Source organism: Oryx dammah, unplaced genomic scaffold (genome assembly GCF_014754425.2).
Source record: "Oryx dammah isolate SB20612 unplaced genomic scaffold, SCBI_Odam_1.1 HiC_scaffold_21, whole genome shotgun sequence".
NCBI classification, from domain to species: Eukaryota; Metazoa; Chordata; class Mammalia; order Artiodactyla; family Bovidae; genus Oryx; species Oryx dammah.
This window is the reverse complement of record NW_024070205.1, coordinates 54,234,394-54,255,897: the sequence shown is the minus strand read 5'-3', so window position 1 is coordinate 54,255,897 and position 21,504 is coordinate 54,234,394. Positions and strand designations below refer to the sequence as shown.

Here is a 21,504-nt window from a genome sequence, read left to right as displayed (position 1 = left end):
TGGGGGCTGAGAGGAGGGGGCTGGTTTCAGGAAGGAAAAGGGTGCACTGGAAGTATGAGCAGATTTAGACATGAGGATCGAGCTGTCTGTTAGACCTCCAAGAAGAGATGGCAAGTAGACAGTGGGATCTATACATCTGAGATTTAGGGAGATATAAACGTTGGATATAAATGTGTGTGTAGATAGTATTTAAAGCCATAGGGCCAAATGAGGAATAGATAAAAATCAGATTGAGTCTAGTGGCTGAGCCCTGGGGTACTTCAATATTGAAAGATCAGGAATCCCAAGTAAGTAAAGTCGCTCAGTCGTGTCAGACTCTTTGCGACCCCATGGACTGTAGCCTACCAGGCTCCTCCCTCCATGGAATTCTCCAGGCAAGAGTACTGGAGTGGGTTGCCATTTCCTTCTCCAGGGGATCTTCTCAGCCCAGGGATCGAACCCGGGTCTCCTGCATTCCAGGCAGACGCTTTAACCTCTGAGGGTTAATTACACGATACTCTTGGGAGCAATCCTTGATAAACTAGATTTTTTTAAAGAAAGAACTAGAGGTTATCATAAGAATTAAAGTATGTTATAGGAAATATTTGACCATCCAAAATATCACTTCTCAGGTGGTGCAGTGGTAAAGAATCTGCCTGCCAATGAAAATACACAGATTCGATCCCTGGGTTGGGAAGATCCCCTGGAGAAGGAAATGGTAACCCACTCCAGGCTTTTTGCCTGAGAAATCCCATGGACAGAGGAGCCTGGTGGGCTAAGTACAGTCCGTGAGTTTGCAAAGAGTTGCAAACACAACTTAGCGACTAACAGCAGGATCACTTACAAAACATCTGAGTCTAGGTACTTGGTGTGAAGTTGGTGGTGCTCCCAAGATTTTGGTAAATAAAAACAAGTAGATTCCACACTTCAATATTGAGCCCCCTCTATATGACAGACACAGTGGTTACAAAGATGAATTTTGCATAGCATATTCTGAAATGTCCATTAGGTGGCAGAAAACTTCACTAAATAGACTATATATAACTAGACCTCTCTCCCTCCCTCATTCTCTCTCACCAACACCATGGCCTTTGAACACTCTGATTTTAAAGATGAATATGTCTATTTCACACATAACAGTATTTTGAAGAACAGAAACTACAATTTTCTTCAGAAAGCCAACAGACATCATTTATCACGTCCAACTCTTTGCAACCCCACGGACTGCAACATGCCAGGCTCCCGCATCCTTCACTATCTCCCAGAGTTTGCTCAGATTCGTGTTCATTGAGTTGATGATGCTATCCAACCATCTCATCCTTTGCTGTCCCCTTCTCCTCCTGCCCTCAATCTTTCCCAGCATGAGTCAGCTCTTCACATCTCGTGGCCAAAGTATTGCAGCTTCAGCTTCACCAAATGTTCTTTCAGGGTTGATTTCCTTTAGCATTGACTGATTTGATCTTCTCGCTGTCCAAGGGACTCTCAAGAGTCTTCTTCAACACCACAGTTCTAAAGCATCAATTCTTTGGCCCTCAGCCTTCTTTATGGTCCAACTCTCACATCCATACATGATTACTGGAAAAACCATAGCTGTGACTATACAGACCTTTGTCGGCAAAATGATGTCTCTGCTCTTTAATATGCTGTCTAGGTTTGTCATAGCTTTCCTTCCAAGGAATAATCATCTTTTAATTTCATGACTGCAATCACCATCTGCAGTGATTTTGGAGCCGAAGAAAATAAAATCTGTCACTACCACTTTTTCGCCTTCTATTTGCAATGAAGTGATGGGACCAGATGCCATGATATCATTTGTTTGTAATATAACAAGGGTGAGCCAGGTAAATAAGGGATGGACAACTTCATTTGGTTTGGAAATATCTGAGTTGGGAGATGATTTAGAAAGGAGGTAAATTGACTATAATGAGACGGCTGGGCCTTATTCTTAAACTTTTGATGTTTAAGCTTTTCTGCTTGGGGCAAGGCAAGAAGGCCTGAGAAAGCGGAAAGTGAAAAAAAAAAAAAAAAAACCTCTTGAATAAAACAAACGACGTCTTTGCTTGCTGTTGGTTCTTTCTGCAGTACACCACAAGTCTGCTCAATTTAGAAGTCACATTTCTCCCTGCTTTCCTTAGGGAGCTGGTCCCCAGTAACTGAGGCCATGTCCCCCTCTTAGAAATTGTGGGTCTCGAGTGTGTCCCAGCCTTGAAATTTTAAAAAAGAGCTCCCAGATAATCCTAACATGAAGACAAGTTTGGGAGCCACAGGGTTTATTTAAGTCGAATGTGTAAACAAATATATCTGACCTTCCCACAACTCAAATACGTTCCGCCCTGTAAGACGCACACAAGAGAACCTTTCCACGTCAGCACAGTCAAGGCTTTCAAAACCAAACATAACGAGTTAGAGCAATGAAAGAAAAAGCAGAGGAATAACATTGGTGAGTTGTTTTTTGAAAATGTTTTAAATTTCTTCTGATTGTATGAAACGCTTTATTTCTCATAGCACTGACAATATTTAGTTTTGCAGCAGTATTAGGCTCAGCATATTTAAAAACCAAGTTACAATGTTTTGTTTGTTTTGCTTTTTGCTGGTCTTTGGCATCAGAAACTAAGTGGAACCAACTCCTACTCCTTAGCAAGACTCTTTTGTGATATACTGCTGCTCAGTCAGTCAGGAAACACCATGTGCATCCTTGAGACTCCTCAGGGGAACTTGGGCTAATGGTCTCACGTCACCTTGGTTTAGATAACAAATTTAACCCTTGACAGTTTTTGGTAACTCTGACAGCGGCATAAATTCAGCATCGTACCAATCTGGTGACTGATTCATACATACATAAACATATACATGTATGTGTGTGTTCGATACTATTTTCTTGCCCATAAAATCTTTAAAGAATTCATTCTGCTGCTTTTCATTTTGATAGGTGGCTGATAATTGACTTACTCATATATATTATGACTACTGACTTATTTGGAATTATTTCTAATATTTTATTGGAAATTATTTCTGGTGTTTTCATTTTTCATGCTTTTCCTTTGTTCTCTTTCTTCCTTCTTTATTGCCTTCTGTGGGATGTTCACTTCCTTTAATTTTTTCCAACCACCTAGGAGCTATATATTCTAATTCCACTATTTTTCTAGTTGCCTTTAAATTGTCAACATGCACACTAATCCTCTCCTATTTCAAAACAATACTTAAAGAGGTCAGCCCCTCATATTTTTGTTATTATTGTCTAATACTTAATACTTCTTTGTTCTTATGCTATGCCATACCAAAATAGAGTTTTTAAGAGTCACTATTAAGATTTGTCACTTTGTTTACTCACTTATTTACATTTGTTTCTCACATCTCTTGCTTCTGTGCTCACTTGCCTTCTAACTGACATATAATCTTATATTATTCATTCAGTGAAGATGCAGGATGGTTAACTATGTTTTTATAGGTCATAAAATGTCATTATCTCATTCTCAATAATTGTTTAGCTGGCATGGATGGACCTAGATTATCATATTAAGTAAAGTAAGTCAAACAGAGAAAGACAAGTATCATATGATATCACTTATATGAGGAATGTAAAATTAATTATACAAATGAACTTATTTAAAAACAGAAATAAGCTCACAGATATAGAAAGCAATATATGATTACCAAAAGGAAAGTGGGGAGGGGGGAGGAGTAAATTAGGAGTTTGAAATTAACAAATACACTTTATTAAATATAAAATAAACACAAAGACCTATTGTATAGCACAGGGAACTATATTCAATATCTTATAATAACCTGTAGAGGAAAAGAGTCTGAAATAATATACATACATAAAACAGAATCACTTTGCTGTACACCTGAGACTAATCAATTATTAAGTTGGTGCAAACGTAATTGTGGTTTCAGACTGTGAATTTTAAATCATTATATCTAGGCTCAAACATATCTTTATTAATAAAAATAGGAAGCATAACAATCAACACATTTTTGCCCACAAGAAATAAGTTTGTTTATTCTTGTAGTGTAAAAATCCGTGCTTCAGGATTCTACAAACTCATTTTCTGCATCCTACTGGTTGTGGAAGCGTTTTCCCTTCAAAAAGTTGTCGAGATGCTTAAAGAAGTGGTAGTTAGTTGGCGAAAGTCAGGTGAATATGGCGAATGAAGCAAAACTTTGTAGCCCAATTCATTCAATTTTTGAAGTGTTGATTGTGTGATGTGCAGTCAGGCATTGCCTTGGAAAAGAATTGGGCCCTTCCTATTGACCAGTGCAGACTGCAGATGTTGCCGTTTCCAGTGCATCTCATTGATTTGCTGAGCATACTTCTCAGATGTAATGGTTTTGCTGAAATTCAGAAAGCTGTAGTGGATCAGTCCAGCAGCAGACTGCCAGTGACCCTGACATTTTTTGGGTGCAAATTTGGCTGTGGAAGTGCTTTGGAGGTTCTTCTTGGTTCAACCACTGAGCTGGTTGTCACCAGTTGTCATATAAAATCCAGTTTTCATCACCCGTCACAATCTGATCAAGAAATGGTTCATTGTTTTTGCCTGGAATAAGAGAAGATGACATTTCAAAATGATGATTTTTTTTGATTTGCGGTCAGCTCATGAGGAACCCACTTATTGAGCTTTTTCACCTTTTCAATTTGCTTCAAATGCTGAACGACCATAAAGTGGCTGACATTGAGTTCTTCAGCAGCTTAAGAGGATCAACTTCAATGATGGCTCTCAATTGGTTATTATCAACTTCTAATGGCTGGTCACTGCACTTCTCATCTTCTAAGCTCTCATTTCCTTTGCAAAACTTCTTGAACCACCCCTGCACGGTAATTCATTAGCACTTCCTGGGCCAAATGCATTGCTGATATTGTGAGTTGTCTTTGCTGCTTTATGACCCATTTTGAACTTGAAAAAGGAAATCGCTCGAATTTGCTTTTTGTCTAACCATTTCTATAGTCTAAAATATATATAAAATAAGCAGGAGAAGGCAATGGCACCCCACTCCAGTACTCTTGCCTGAAAAATCCCATGGACGGAGGAGCCTGGTAGGCTGCAGTCCATGGGGTCGCAAAGAGTTGGACACAACTGAGTGACTTCACTTTGACTTTTCACCTTCATGCACTGGAGAAGGAAATGGCAACCCACTCCAGTATTCTTGCCTAGAGAATCCCAGGGATGGGGGAGCCTGCTGGTCTGCCGTCTATGAGGTCGCACAGAGTTGGACACGACTGAAGCAACTTAGCAGTAGCAGCAGCAATAAGTCATTGGCAAAAAAAAAAAAAACGAGAAATGCACATTCAGTTCAGTTCAGTTCAGTCACTCAGTCATGTCCTGCTCTTTGCAACCCCATGGACTGCAGCACGCCAGGCTTCTCTGTCCATCATCAACTCCCGGAGCTTACTCAAACTCACATTCATCAAGTTGGTGATGCCATCCAACCATCTCATCCTCTGTTGTCCTCTTTTCCTCCCGCCTTCATTCTTTCCCAGCATTAGAGTCTTTTCAAATGAGTCAGTTCTTCTCATCAGGTGGCCAAGTATTGGAGTTTCAGCTTGAGCATCAGTCCTTCCAATGAACATTCAGGACTGATTTCCTTTAGGATGGACTGGTTGGATCAGCTTGCAGTCCAAGGGACTCTCAAGAGTCTTCCCCAACACCACAGTTCAAAAACATCAATTCTTCAGTGCTCAACTTTCTTTATATTCCAACTCTCACATCCATCCATTACTACTGGAAAAACCGTAGCTTTGACTACACAGACCTTTGTCAACAAAGTAATGTCTCTGTTCTTTAATATGCTGTCTAGGTTTGTCATAGATTTTCTTCCAAGGAGCAAGCATCTTTTAATTCCATGACTGTGGTCACCATTTGCCGTGATTTTGGAGCCCCTCAAAATAAAATCTGTCACTGTTTCCATTGTTTCCCCATCTATTTGCCATGAAGTGATGGGACTGGATACATGATGTTAGTTTTCTGAATGTTGAGTTTTAAGCCAACTTTTTCACTCTCCTCTATAACATAGCCACATTTATTTAAGAATGTATTCTAGTATCAAAGGCAAGTGTCGACAATGCAAAACCAAAATTATTTTGCCCCAACCTAATAAAAATAATAATTGTTTAACTAGATGTTGAATTCTTTTCTAAAAATGTTTTCAATTTTTTATTCAAGTATAGTTGGTTATAATATTTTGTTGGTTTCTGGTGTACAGCAAAATGTACACCAGAAAATATGTGTGTGTATATTATGTACATAATTTTTTAGATTCTTTTCCCTTCCAGATTATTACAAAATATTGAATATAGTTCCTTGTGCTATACAGTCAGACTTTGTTGTTTATGGATATTGAGTTCTTTATGGCAATAATCAATTATCTTCTGATCTCAACTGATGCTAATCTGCCCATCTATTATAAAATTTAAGATTTCCATAATTTGTATTATTTATTTATTTTTAACATTTTATTGATTATTTTTGGCTACACCGCGTCTTCATTGCAGCATTAAGAGCTTTCTCTAGTTGCAGTGCTTGGGCTTCTCATTTCAGGTGACATTTTTTTTGTTGCAGAGCACAGGCTCTAGAGCGTGGGCTCAGTAGTTGTGGCTTAGCTGCCCCATGGCATGTGGAGGCTTCCCAGAGCAGGGATCAAATCCACATCTCCTGCAATGGCAGGCCGGTTCTTAAGCACTGGACCACCAAGGAAGTCCAAGATTTTCCATAATTTCTATGATCAGGTTTGATTTTCTTTTATCCATCTTAGTATTCTCATGTTACTAATATTTGAAGATTTGTGTCTTTCTTCAAATATGGAAAATTCATAGCCATTACCTCTTCAAACATTACCTGCTCCATTATTCCTATTCACTTCTTTCGGAACTTCCATTAAATGTATACTGAACTTTCTCATCTATTCCTTAGCTCATAACTTTGCTTTCATCTTAACAGAATATATATATACATATTTTAATATATATTTCATAGTAGTGAAGTTGCGCAGTCGTGTCTGACTCTTTGCTTCCCCATGGACTGTAGCCTACCAGGCTCTTCTGTCCACGGGATTTTCCAGGCAAGAATACTGGAGTGGGTTGCCATTTCTTTCTCCAGGGGATCTTCCCAACCCAGGGATCGAACCCGGGTCTCCCACATTGCAGGTAGATGCTTTTACAGTCTGAGCTACCAGGGAAGTCCATTTTTCATGGTAACAGAATATATATGTATGTGTATATGTATATATATATATATATTTTTTTTTTTTTTTAATGCTGTTTTAGAGAGATTTCCTCCAATTTCTTTACTATGTTCAGTCTACATCCAACCTATCCTATGGTCCTGTATATTTCATTTCTGGAATTTCTTTTTGGTTATTTTTCAAATCAACCTGCCCCTTTTGGATTTTATAATGTTTTGCTTCCTTTACCTTTTGGAATATATTAAACACATTCATTTCTAAAGATGTTTTAATGTGGACCATTTTTTTTTTAAGTCCTCATTGAATTTGTTCAATACCGCTTCTGTTTTATGTTTTGGTTTTTTGGCCCCGGGGCATGGGCAATCTTAGCTCGCCAACCAGAGATCAAACTCATACCTCTCACATTGGAAGGTGAAGTCTTGAGCACTGAATCTCCATCACTTTTAAAGCTTTTTAAAAGATTTTAAAACTTATCCTTCATTTTTAAAGTTTCATGTTTATCATTACTCATTCTTGGATGAGGGCTCTCCCAAATTTTTCCGTTTCATTTGCTGAACCCTCCTCCTAAGGGTTGGTTTGGTCATATGATTTGTAAGTATTCGCAGTGAGTGCCTGCTTAGGGTGGTTTTTGCAATGGAAGTCCAGGGTTCCCAGTCTGGTTGAACTCTCCCTCCAGCGTTATTTGCATTTGCATCGGAGAGTTCTGTTGCCTGCGATGACTTCAGGTCACTCAGCTTCATTTCAGGTCCAAATGAGGACTATTGGGCCACCAGCCAGTATGTGGTTCTGGCCTGGGGCTCACATGGCCCATAGTGTTTTTCATGTGACTATTTCTACTCACGTTGCCTTGAGAGATGCTAAATTATTTTGCCACTTTTATAGACTAGCAGATACTTTTTATCCTCCATATTTTATAATAAGATGGTACTTTATTATCTTAGTTTGGTGCAGGTTGCTTCATTTCATTCCCTTACACTTATGGGATTTGTGATTTAAGACTCTGTCCTCTCCACACCAGTATTAAAGCCCTAGCCTCAAGGCCTATATCTAATTCTGAAATCCCAGGAACCATCTCAGCTTCAGCTCATCATACAATTTTGAGTTTCCTCTCTTTTCCTGACACCTAGCCTGGCTTTCCTTTTTCTTCCTTTTCTCCTCTTTCCTCCTCCTTCTTTCCTACCTCCCTTAGTCCTTCCCTTCCTCTATCCCTGACTCTCTTTATTACTTCCTTAAGGGCAGCCTGATTTAATGTTTTATTTGTTTAATTTTATCCAGCATTTCTGTATGTTTCGAACAGGAAGGAAAATTCTTCCTCATCAGCTCAGCCTCCCATGTTTGCTGATATAATCTTAAAATATATGAAATATTAAGAAAATAGTGTTAGGTGTTTTGCTCTCAAAAAAAATAAAAATAAAGAAAATAGTGTACTTACTATATTAGAGCAGTGTCTGATATATACACACCATAAAGTGATAAGTACTTCACAACAGCTAGACTTTATTAAATGCTTTCCATTTGCTAAGAACTGTACCGACTCCTGTATGTGTCTTTCCTCATTTAGTCCTTAATTTTACAAGGTCAGTAATATATTTACACACATTTTCAAGCTATATTATTCTTTATAGATGAAGAAACCAAGACATCAGAATATTAAGTAATAACATTTTGAACCTAGGAACTCTGGCTCCAAGCTTGTCAGTTGTATTAAGATTTAACTTAAATACAATAAAATTCATATTAAGTCTAGATTTTGATTCATTTTAACAAATATATGCAGTCAAGTAACCATCACTACAACCATGCTATCTATGAGAACAGTCCCCTCACCCGCATAAGTTCCCTTGGCCCCTTTGTAGTCAATCTTCTCCTCCATCCTCTCAGTCCTAGCAAATACTGATCTGTGTTCTACTACTAAAATTTCAAATAAACAGAATCATACAGTATCTGGCATCTTTTACTTTGCATGATGCTCTTGAGATTGCTTCAGAGTATTGCAAATATTTGTTGTCCAATAACATTTAATCACTGAACAGTATTGCATTGCATAGATATACCACATTTTGTTCATCTTTTTACCAGTTGATGGACACATGGATTGTTTTCAGTTTGGGGCTCTTTCAGTTGCTAAGAATGTTCACATATACATCTTTAGACTGACATACGTTTTTGTTTCTCTTGGGTAAATATCTAGCCATGGAATTACAAAATTATACGGGTAAGTATATGTTTTTAAGAAACTGCCAAATTGTTTTCTGGGCTTTCTTGATGGCTCAGCAGGTAAAGAATTCACTTGAAGTGCAGGAGACACAGGAGATCGGGTTCAGTCCCTGGGTTGGAAAGCTCCCCTGGAGGAGGAAAAGGGCAAACCCACTCCAGTATTCTTGCCTGGAGAATCCCATGGACAGAGCAGCCTGGCGGGCTACAGTCCGTGGGGTCACAGAGTTGGACACACCTGAGACACATATAGGCTTCCCTGTGGCTCAGATGGTAAAGTGTCTGTCTACAATGTGGGAGACCTGGGTTTGATCCCTGGGTCGGGAAGTTCCCTGGGGAAGGAAAAGGCAACCCACTCCAGTACTCTTGCCTAGTCTGTTTCCCAAAGTGGCCATACCATTTGTAGTCCCACTAGCAAGCACTGTATGATGGTTCTAGTTGCTTCATTTATTCCTCATCTCTTGGCATTGTTAGTCTTTAATTTTTGCCTTCCAGTGACTGTGTTATGATATGACATATGGTTTCCACTTGTATTTCTCTAATGACTAATGACATTGAGCACTTCTCCTAAATTTATTTGCCATCTATAAATCTTCAGTAAAGTATCTATTGAAATTCTTTGCCCCTGTTTAAATCGAGTTGTTTATATTTTATAAATTGCAGTGGTTTTTTAAAAATACGTTCTGAAAATAAGCCCCTTATCAGATATATACTTGGCAAATATTTTCAGCTGTTTTGTGTAAAGCCTGTACTCTTCACCACTACTTGTATTGCTCCTCAATATTTATTGAAATGACTGAGGAATTTCCACAGGGTGATGGACACTTCCTACTAGCAGCTGTGGATTTTGCAATTAATAAGGCATAAAGGAACCCTGCTGACATATTTGTTTGAAGACCTAAAGTTCACATTTTCACTGCTAGTTAAACCTTTTCCATTCTGGTACGGAGCTAGACAGTCCTGTATTAGATTTGAAGAATTGATGAAATCATGGTTGTGATTATTCGTGAACTCTTTGTCTTCACAATCCATCAAGAATAACTAAATAATCAGCAAGGACTTCCCTGGTGGTTAAGACTCTGCCTTTGCACTGCAGAAGGTGAAGCTTTGATCCCTGGTTGAGGACCTAAGATACCTCACACTGCACAAAATGGCCAAAAAGGGAAAAGAAAATGACTAGACATGTCTCTACTGTGTAACACTCTCCTGGACAACTTGTTCTAAATTGTCCTGATTTTCACTTACTAGTTGTTTCCTTATGGAAAAAGACAATTTCCAGCAGTTAGAACTAGAGAAGAGTGGACCTTCCAAAAGGACAACTCCCAGAAGAATTATCCATTTTGCTGATGGAGACATCATGGAAGAATATAGCACAGAGGAGGAGGAAGAGGAAGAAAAAGAACAGAGAACAAATTCAACACTTGATCCTGTAAGTTTAGATTATCATTATTAGTGAACATGGGGGCTGAGTGAATGAGAGATAAAACCAACAAGTTTTGTCAAAAATAGTTTTAAGCTAACTCCTTGTTTTCTTTGGGTTGCTTTCTGGAGCCATGTACAATCAGCTTATAATTTTGATCATCTTAGTTTTCTCATCTATGAGAGAGAAAATGGAACCTATTACAAACCAGTTTGAAGCCTCTACACTGAAGATTCTGCAGTCATCACTTCTGTTATTAATTACTCTAACCTGGTTTCTCTTTCTTGTTCTTTTTTAGTCTAAACTTGCCTGGGGGCCCTACCTATGGTTTTGTGCAGGGCAAATAGCAAGAACCTCATTTTCTAGTAAGTACTGCTAAGGTGGGTTTGTTTGTTTGTTTTTTTCTGTCATAAATACAGGCTTATAGACCCTCAGAGTTAGATGAGACTTGAAGTGGTTTAATCCACTCTACAGTATTCTGAAGATCTGTTTACTTCCAGATCTACACTGGAACATTCCTGAAGGCATAGAACCTCACATCTTCAGGGAGACCGTGCCATCTTTTCCCAACTCTTGTTAGTAAACTCTGCTGCTGCTGCTGCTGCTGTTAAATCGCTTCAGTCGTGTCCGACTCTGTGCGACCCCACAGACGGCAGCCCCCCAGGCTTCCCCGTCCGTGGGATTCTCCAGGCAAGAATACTGGAGTGGGTTGCTATTTCCTCCTTCAATGCATGAAAGTGAAAAGTGAAAGTGAAGTCTCTCAGTCATGTCTTAGCGACCCCATGGACTGCAGCTCACCAGGCTCCTCCGTCCATGGGATTTTCCAGGCAAGAGTACTGGAGTGGGGTGCCATTGCCTTCCCCTATCTTCCTTTAAATCTTCTTTTAGAGTTTTCCCCCTTGATCCTAGTTGCCTCTTTTAAAGGCCAGACAAAACTGATCTAGATTCCTCTTTCATAAGACAGAGTTTCAAACATTTGAAGACAATAGTCAGTCCTCACTGAGTGGACTCTTCACATGAGTAAACCTCCAAGTTCTTTCTTGATTTTAACTATTGTTATCTGACACAGTTCCTAGTTCCCGTGTCATAATCATTCTATTATAAGTAAGGCTTTTATTGACCTCTCTCAAGGAGATAATGAATGGCCTAAGTGGCTATTTATAAGAGAAAATGAAAGTGAAGTTGCTCAGTTGTGTCCGACTCTGTGACCCCATGGACTGTACCCTGCCGAGCTCCTCCATCCATGGGATTCTCCAGGCAAGAATAATGGAGTGGGTTGCCATTTCTTTCTCCAGGGGATCTTCCCGACCCAGGGGTTGAACCCAGGTCTCCTGCACTGCAGACAGATTCTTTACCCTCTGAGCCACCGGGGCTCCTGTATTTATTTATTTATAAGAGATGAATAGTAAATCTTGTTTTGTTTGACTTTCACCAGTTAAAAAAAACACACAATTGGCAACATTACTTCCTTCTAACTCATATATACTTATACATATGATGGGCTTCCCTGGTGGCTCAGTGGGTAAAGAATCTGTCTGCAGTGTGAGGCAGGGTCGATCCCTGGGTCAGGAAGATCCCCTGGAGGAAGAAATGGAAACCTACTCCAGTGTTCTCGCCTGAAATATCCCATGGACAGAGGAGCTTGGCAGGGTACAGTCCACAGGGTTGCAAAGAGTTGGACACAACTGAGCAACTAACCAAACGTGTATATGATGGAGGGAAAACAACTTTAAAAATCTGAGAAAATAGAAAGCATAGCTCTTAGGAATTGATTTCCATTCATTCATTAAATAAACATTTACTGAATACTCATATGCTCAGCACTGTGCAGGACCCTGGGACTCAAAGACAAATGACAGTCTTTGCTTTCAAGGACCTTAATAGTCAATGAATAATACTGGCCAGTAAACATGCTTATAATGATACTTTGTTGTTACAATTTTCAGAGTAGGAGGTATATAGGAACTATAGACTGGAGTACTCAGGAATGGTGACCTCTGGAGGAGACACCTCAAGAGAGTTCTGAAAGTACGTCTGGCCAATGCCAGCTTGGGGACCATGAAAGTGATCATGGGGAGTCTTTAAATTACATTAAGAGTGATTTAGTCAGATGGGATGAGCCCTAAGTACTTTTAGATCAAGGTAGAGGGTTAGTGATTTGGAAATTACTTTAGAGATTCAGGTGAATACTGACCTTGTGTGTGCCTGCTAAGTTGCTTTAGTCAGCGTCTGACTCTTTGCAACCCTATGGACCATAGCCCACTAGGCTCCTTTGTTCATGGGATTCTCCAGGCAAGAATACTGGAGTGGGTTGTTGAACCCAGAGACCGAACCTGCTTCTCTTACATCTCTTGCATTGGCAGGACGGTTCTTTACCACCAGCGCCACCTGGAAAACCCCCATTACTGACCTTACCTTGACCAAAACACATTGGCAGAAGAAATGCTAGTTCTAGAGACTTCTGTGCTTTAGTTGGGGCAAGACTGTTTGAAAAGGTAAAATGTTTTTGACAGATGAAAACTTAAAAGATCAGATCAGGTTAAAAAAATCAAAACTTAGCACAGCAATATGAAAGTGTGAAGGAGAATGGGGACTACAGTGATTTCCACGTTGGGCTTTGATTTCAGATGATGGGGATAGGACACACGGGAGGTCTATCCACCTCTGGGTTCCAAATAGAACTGTAATCTTAAAGACCTTCTGCCTGGGGGTTCCAGACTATAGTGGAGGCATAAATAGGCTAACAGTCAGTATCTTGATCTCTACACAGAGACTTTGGTGAGAACTGGAACCCAGATGACACTGGTAACTAATTTCTTCAATTTAAAATTCTAGTAGGTCATAAACAGGAAAACGTCCTGAGATGCTAATATTTTAGAAACTTCTCTCATGCACATGTACTGGGCACTGTGGCAAACAAAGAGATTAAAAGCTAGAGTATTTTTGAAAGGATAAAGCACATTAAAAAAAATAGAGAGCATCATTTTGATGTCTGTGTGAGCAGTATCTTTAGAAGTGGAACAAATCATGGGAATCACAAAGTCCTCTAATGGGAGGAGGCACATCAGAAGTCCTACATGTTTTGATGTGGCTCATTTCTAAAGTCTTTATTGAATTGTTACATTATTGCTTCTGTTCTATGTTTTGGGGTTTTGGCCACAACACCTGTGGGATCTTAGCTCCCCCACCGGGAATCAAACCTGCACCCCCTGAATCGGAAAGAGAAGTCTTAATCACTGGACCGCCAAGGAAGTCCTCTAGTCCTGTACTTTTAAGGGAGAACATCTCTAGGAAAGACCTTCTGGAAACCACTCATTATTCATGCTAACCCTTTATTCCTGACTAACAATCCCTGAGGCTGCAAGCCACCTTGCTACTGAAGTGAACGCAGATAAAGAAATCTTTACTTAAATTGTTGCTTAGGGAGGAGGTTTTTTTTTTTTTTTTTTTGATGCATGGAAGAATTTCTGACATGGGTCTTGGTAATACTGGATTTAGTTTTTGGTATAATTTGCAATGTACTCACAGCTGATGATCAGATGACACACATGTAAATGGACAACATCTATTCTGATTGCTCAGGACCTGTACTTGTTCTTAAGTATTTTGAAGATCTCTTGATATAGTCACCTGAAAAAGATAGTTTAGATGCCATCCTACATGAAGATACAAGATTTAACAAATTCCCTTTGAGTCCTAAAATTTGTGAGAGTCCACAGCAACTAAAATATCTTGTCAGCCTTGAAGGTAAGTGTAATAATAGACATCTGTGGGCAAGTTGAAACTCTTGGCATGCCCACAGACTCTAAGCTTTCATTCTTAACTCAGCTTACCAAAGTGCTTCTTCTTTCTTCTAGCCTGTGAGTTCCTTGGTGAAAGATTTGCAGTCCTCTTTGGTCTTCATCAGCCCAAGTACCAGTATCTGTTAAATGAGTACTGTAGAACACAAAGCAAGGTATGTGACATCCTGATGGGGACAGCAGGAGCCCTGAGATGGGAGTTTCTGATCTGGGCCCATAGAGAGGAGCATTTCCCACTTGGTATTTCATGTACTGCAGTTTCACTGAGCTCCCATGATCAGACTGACTTATTTTTCTAAGGTGCCTCGCCCCATGAAGTTTACTCATATTTGCCTCTGGTGTGAAGTTAGAACATCACAAGATAGGTTGTAGAAGATGGTGTGAAACCTGAGGTTGCTTAAAGTAGAAGCTTGTTAGAAGGGTGTCTCTATAAGATGTAGAGGTCAGAGGTATTGGGTTTACAAGTAAACATTTCCTTATTTCTCTTTATATTAGCAAAGTGACAAGGGAAGTGAAGAGAATGGATCAGAGGCCCAACCAGCTAATGTTCCTAATGAGAAATGTCACCTGGAGGCCAGGGGCCATGAGTACGGAACAAGACTACGAGATGTGGTGGAGGGCATTTCTCAGTGGAGCGCCTCATCCAAGGAGGGCCCGATTGCAGATTCCAGCTCCTGATGGGCAGCGGGGCCATGGTTCCCCTGGATTTCTGTTCCCTGGTCATTGATTACCGTGGCAACAGCACCACAGGTGGTACTTCTGAGCCAGATCTGATCTTAATCTCTGTGAGTTATTCTCCACTAGCCAGGAATTGCAAGCCATCATGAGAACAATTGTGGTTTCTTTCTCAATATACATTTTTATTTATAAGCCCTGAAACCCAACGCCACCCCAGTGGTGCAAGTCCTGTCCCTCAGGTGTGGGCTGTTAGTATTGATATTTGCATAGTAGCGTAAGTGCCTTATGGAAGAGGGCATGGCAACCCACTCCAGTATCCTTGCCTGGAGAATCCCATGGACAGAGGAGATTGGTGGGCTATAGTCCATAGTGTTGCAAAGAGTTGGACACGACTGAAGTGACTAAGGACAGCATAGCACAGCACATAAATGCCTTAGGGAACTTGGGCATGGGAGTTTTAGGCTAAAACTCTTTGTCAGGTGGCTAGGGTGTAGAAAAGAACCCTCTGTTCCTAAAAAGAAACTTTGGGCATCATAAAGTCTAAATAAAACTTTCTTTTGGGGTTTGACATAAGAGATGTCCTTCCCTACAGCTGTGCTGGTTTACTTGAGGCTTGCTTTCCCCAATAAGCAAACATTGCTAATAACTCTGTTACAACATAACAGTCTTTGAGAGTTGGGTGCACTTTCCCCCAAACACATCAAAAATAAATGGCAATCTAAGTTCTACAGAAAGTATTTGGAAAAAGTGAATGACTCTCTCGTTAACTTGTCAACAAATTTTCGAAAACTGTAAAGATCATTCATGGAAATCGTAACTGCATAACACAGGTTGTACTGGCCAAAGGTAGCTATGATATACAAAACAATAGGTTTTGCAATAATAAGACATGAGTTCAAGTTTCAGTTCTGCTTCTTACTAGTTGTATAATTTTAGATGTCTTAATTTCTGAGCCTCTGCTTCCTTCTTTGTAAAATAGGGGTTTTATTTGTTTCTCAAGGGTTATTGTTAAACAAACTGAAATAATAAATATGAAAACTCTTTTAAAAACTGTGAATATTAGTTTCGAGTGCTTAATTAATGACTCTTATAGGCTTCCCAGGTGGTTCAGTGGTAAGGAATCTGCTTGCCAATGCAAGAGTCACAGGAAATGTGGGTTCAGTCCCTGGGCTGGAAAGATCCCCTGGAGGAGGAAATGGTAACCTACTCCAGTATTCTTGCCTGAAAAGTCCCATGGAAAGAGGAGCCTGGCAACTACAGTCCATGAGGTTGCAAAGAGTCAGACATGACTAATGTGACTGAGCCCATAGACTGTTATATTGAAGGTCACCAAAGAACAATGCCTTCTGGAATTCATGTCCTCATATAGCCTCACCTACATTGACTATGGCCTTGGCTATGTTACTTGCTTGGGCAAAGAGAGAGTTGCAAATATGATGCAACTGGATGCTTGATAAGCACTTGTACATGGATGCTTGTCCTCTTAGAAAGCTTCATGTTGTAAAGAAGGTTGGGCTAGATTTCTGAATGATATGAGGCCACATGGAGAGGCCACAGCAACCCCCTCCTCCCATCACTCTGAGTGGGTGACAGGCCACATTTGAACTTGCTGCCTGATTAGCCCTGGGCTTCTCCGGCAACTAGGGCTCCCTGGTGACTCAGTTGGAGGATACCCTAGCCAGCCTGCCTGCTCCCCACCCCCAAGGCTGTCAGGTAAGCCTGAGCTCTGTTCCCCACGGGGTAGGTTAGGGTTTTCTATTAGGCATATGACTTGTCTCCCAAGAGCCCTTGTCCCAGCCTCTCCATACCATTTTACTGTTCCCGTTTCCTGGAATGTCTATGGATAGTATACACTGTTTCAGGAGGCTTTGGGAAACTGGGGCCCTTCAGGCCTCTGATGCCACCGCCTGGCCTAATCACCTGGATATATATCTCTTTGAAAGGGGCCCACTTGAAATGCATTTGAGATGGGCTGCAAAGGTAACAACAATAATTTCCTAATTTGGTCTTGCTGCCACTGGGGCCCCAGGTCACTCTAGGAACTTGGGCTCTCTATTATCTTTCATTCTTGGAAGCCCTGCTCCCATCAGTCAAGGTTTCAGAGTTCCTGGAATGGATGGCTTCAGGTTAATGGGGACCTCTATTCAGGAGTCAGCTGACTTCAAGTCACAATTCTCCCAGAGTGCCAGAATTCTGCCTTACTCCTCAAGGCTAGACTGATCATGCTGAGTTGTATCAGCTATTCCTCCTGCCTTATTGTGTTGTGTTGGGGCCTATCCAGGCAATCATCTCCTGCGAGTTGAGTCTGGCTGTCTCATTTGCCACCATTGTTGTTCAGTCACCCTGCTGCTGCTGCTGCTAAGTCACTTCAGTCGTGTCTGACTCTGTGCGACCCCATAGACAGCAGCCCACCAGGCTCCCCCGTCCCTGGGATTCTCCAGGCAAGAACACTGGAGTGGGTTGCCATTTCCTTCTCCAATGCATGAAAGTGAAAAGTGAAAGTGAAGTCGCTCAGTCGTGCCCAACTCTTAGCGACCCCATGGACTGCAGCCTACCAGGCTCCTCTGTCCGTGGGATTTTCCAGGCAAGAGTACTGGAGTAGGGTGCCATTGCCTTCTCCGTTCAGTCACCCAGTTGTGTCCAACTCCTTGTGACCCCATGGACTGCAGCACTCTAAGCCTCTCTGTCCCTCACCATTTCCTGAAGTTTGCCCAAGTTCATGTCCATTGCATCAGTGATGCCATCCAGCCATCTCATCCTCTGATGCCCTCTTCTCCTTCTGTCCTCAATCTTTCCCAGGACCAGGGTCTTTTCCAATGAGTTGGCTGTTCGCATCAGATGTCTGACCAAAATTACTACCACCCTTATCCATTCCTATATTTTTCACTGGTTTATTTGTCCAAATGGGTTGTCAATGGACCAGGAAAACAGTCTCTGATAGCATCCTAGCCAAAAAAAAAAAAAAAAAAGAATGAGCCTCCTAGAAAGTACAACTCTGGTGATATTATAGACCTATGGCCACTTTCCCCAAAACACAATTATAATGTCAGATTGACTTAGTAGGACGAAATTCTACCATCAGTCCTACCCTATAACTGGAACACTCCCACCCTATAACTGGAACACTCCCCACCAATAATCTAGACAAAGAATAGTCTAGTACTTGTCACCACTCCAGACCCCACCTCTTTTCACAGAGGGTTTCCTCTTGAGTCTTTATCTCCTTGCATGACACCTAACCTTGGTCAGTATCATCTCAGTTCATTCTACCTCATTTTTATATCACTGAACCTTGGAGAAGGAGTTCCAATCTGAGTCACTTTCCTCCCAGGAGTCATCTCTGCCTTTTGTAGATTGATTGATGCTAAACAGTTTGTGCCCAGCTCTATTTGGCAGCTCCCAAGATCCAAAGATATGTTGGGAAAGGGCTAACTAACTTCCCTTCCGGTGATATTTAAACCCGAGATTCTTGCCAGCCAAAAATATCCCCAACTAACCAATTAAGTAGCAAAAGTTTGTTGATTTAATCAATCAACTAAATTTTAATGATCATTCTGATTTCTTAATGTTTTAGGTTACTGCCACCACACTTCATTGTGTGTAATATAGGCAAATTAAAGTTAACTTTATTATCTTTCTTTTCTAATGATGGAGTCACCCTAAACCTTAACCTTGAGAGTGGAAATTCAAGAGATCTGAAGTGATGAGAGAAGCTGTCTGGCAAATGCACACAGGCGTCTACCCTTTATCTCCATACCTCCAAACATCATTTGAGCGTCTTACCCTGGATGAACAGCCTGCCAAGAATTGTTTGGGTCTTTTTCATCTTTGCAGGCTTGTGGGAGATGATACCCTTCAATTATTCCTGTAGAAGTTTCTGTCTTCTGCCAAACTGCACCATCTCCAACCACAAGATATAATTATTTATTATACCTACAGCAAAATGAAGTCAACCACACCTTCACCCATTCTGTTTCCCAGGCAACTTATGTAGGCTTGCCAAGTGCTAGCAAACACAGTTGTCAGCTTTTCAGGCAAAAGAGGAAAAAGAATGTTGAAATTTCTTTAGGGAAAATCTTCTGTATATGATTTCATTTATGTTGGGGACAAACTGGGAGTGACATCAGTCTGAATTTAATTTGAGTGGACAGGATTTATACTGAGAAAAAGAACATTAAGGTTCCCCAACAAATCATTTAAAAGGAAGTGGACACAATTTATCTGACACATTTACTTTGTCATCTTCAAGACGGCCTCAGGCCGACAAGCTGTATAAATCAGGGCAAAGTGGTAGAAACAAAATTCTATTTAGAATTGAGTGGATTTCTATATAAAATGTCTTTGAAGATAAATGTTTCATGGTGGTCTTTAAGTGGTCTTGGGGAAAAAGTTAGTTTCAGTGACAGAGAAAAATAACCCCCCAAAACAAGATGTCTCTCAAGAATGCCTTGATGGTGGGAAAAGTACATCTTCAAATTCAAAGAAAGGTAGTTCTCGAAACTTTATTTCTATTTATTTATTTTCGGCTGTGCTGGGTCTGCATTGCTTTGTGTGGATTTTCTCTAGTGTCTTCAAGCGGCGGCTCCTCTTCGCTGCAGTGTGCAGGCTTCTCACAGCAGTGACTTCCCTGGTTCTCATGTCTGGAGTGCTCCTGTTTGGAGCACAGGCTCTAGGCGCTTGGGCTTCAGGAGTCGCAACACGTGGGCTCAGTAGTTGTGGTGCATGAGTTTAGTTGCTGTGGGATCTTCCCAGACCAGGGATCAAACCTATGTCCCCTGTATTGGCAGGTGGATTTTTAATCACTGAACCAGCATGGAAGTCCCTTGAAATTTCATATACAAACTTTATTAATATTATTTTTAGGTAATTGATTGAAATATCAGTCTTCCTCATTGGCTGATGTGATAGTTTTATGTGTCAACTTAGAAAGTGAAAGTGAAGTCGCTCAGTTGTGTCCGACTCTTTGCGACCCCATGGACTGTAGCCTACCAGGCTCCTCTGTCCATGGGATTCTCCAGGCAAGAGTACTGAAGTGGGTTGCCATTTCCTTCTCCAGGGGATCTTCCCAACCCAGGGATCGAACCCGGGTTTCCTGCATTGGAGGCAGACGCTTTAACCTCTGAGCCACCAACTTAGCTAGGCTCTAATGCCCAGTTAATCAAATATTAGTCTAGGTGTTACTATGACAGTATTTTGCAGATGTGGTTAACATCTAAAAATCAGTTGACTTTACGTAAAAGACATTACTCTCAATACTGTGGATGGGCCTTATCTAATCAGTTGAAAGGCTTTACAAGAGAAAAACTGAGGTTCCTCAAAGAGGAAGAAATTCTACCTCGGGACTGCAACATCAAATCCAGCCCAGCTTCCCTGGTGGCTCAGTCATAACGAATCTGTCTGCCAGTGCAGGAGACGTGATCTCACACGCTGCAGAACAACTAAGCCCACACCACAACTGCTGAGCCTGTGCTCTAGAGCCCAGGAGTCCAAACTACTAGAGCCCACACGCCCTGGACCCCGGCTCCACAACAAGAGTGTGTGCTAAGCAGCTTCATTCGAGTCCGATTTTTTGAGACCCCATGGACTGTAGCCCACCATGCTCCTCTGTCCATGGGATTCTCCAGGCAAGAATACTGGAGTGGGTTGCCATTTCCTCCTCCAGGGGATCTTCCTGACCCAGGGATCAAACCCAGGTCTACTTGGCTCCTGCATTGACAGGCAGGTTTTTACCACTACCACCACCTGGGAAGCCCCTCCACAACAAGAGAAACCCCCGCAATGAGAAGCTGCTGTTGCTGCTGCTGCTAAGTCGCTTCAGTCGTGTCTGACTCTGTGCGACCCCATAGACGGCAGCCCACCAGGCTCTGCTGTCCCTGGGATTCTCCAGGCAAGAACACTGAAGTGGGTTGCCATTTCCTTCTCCAGTGCATGAAAGTGAAAAGTGAAAGTGAAGTCACTCAGTCGTGTCTGACTCTTAGCGACCCCATGGACTGCAGCCTACCAAGCTCCTCCGCCCATGGGATTTTCCAGGCAAGAGTACTGGAGTGGGGTGCCATTGCCTTCTCCGAATGAGAAGTTGGTGCACCACAACTATGGAGTAGCCCCCACTCACCACAACTAGAGGAAAGCACGTGCAACAAAGACCCAGTGCAGCCCAAAATAAACAAATAAATTAAAAAAAAAAAAATCCAGCCCGAGTTTCCAGACTGTTGGCTTGCCCTATGGATTTTGGAC

At 41.2% G+C, this 21,504-nt stretch overlaps 1 protein-coding gene across 1 annotated transcript; it reads left to right on the top strand.

Annotated features, from left to right (window-relative positions):
- The first annotated feature begins 2,356 nt into the window (after positions 1 to 2,356).
- Positions 2,357 to 16,327, top strand: FAM177B (family with sequence similarity 177 member B). Its single transcript, XM_040263073.1, has 5 exons — positions 2,357 to 2,419; positions 10,621 to 10,801; positions 11,091 to 11,157; positions 14,650 to 14,747; positions 15,088 to 16,327. The coding sequence occupies exons 2-5, from the start codon at positions 10,631 to 10,633 to the stop codon at positions 15,268 to 15,270; spliced, it is 519 nt and encodes a 172-aa protein (XP_040119007.1). The 5' UTR covers positions 2,357 to 2,419; positions 10,621 to 10,630; the 3' UTR covers positions 15,271 to 16,327.
- Positions 16,328 to 21,504: the final 5,177 nt, after the last annotated feature.

What these genes read in the sequence shown, in the direction of transcription:
- FAM177B (XM_040263073.1), top strand. Translation starts at nt 10,631, where the DNA reads ATGGAAAAAGACAATTTCCAGCAGTTAGAACTAGAGAAGAGTGGACCT. An exon ending in CAAATTCAACACTTGATCCT is followed by an intron (nt 10,802 to 11,090) that starts GTAAGTTTAGAT and finishes GTTCTTTTTTAG; the next exon opens with TCTAAACTTGCCTGGGGGCC. An exon ending in ACTGTAGAACACAAAGCAAG is followed by an intron (nt 14,748 to 15,087) that starts GTATGTGACATC and finishes TCTTTATATTAG; the next exon opens with CAAAGTGACAAGGGAAGTGA.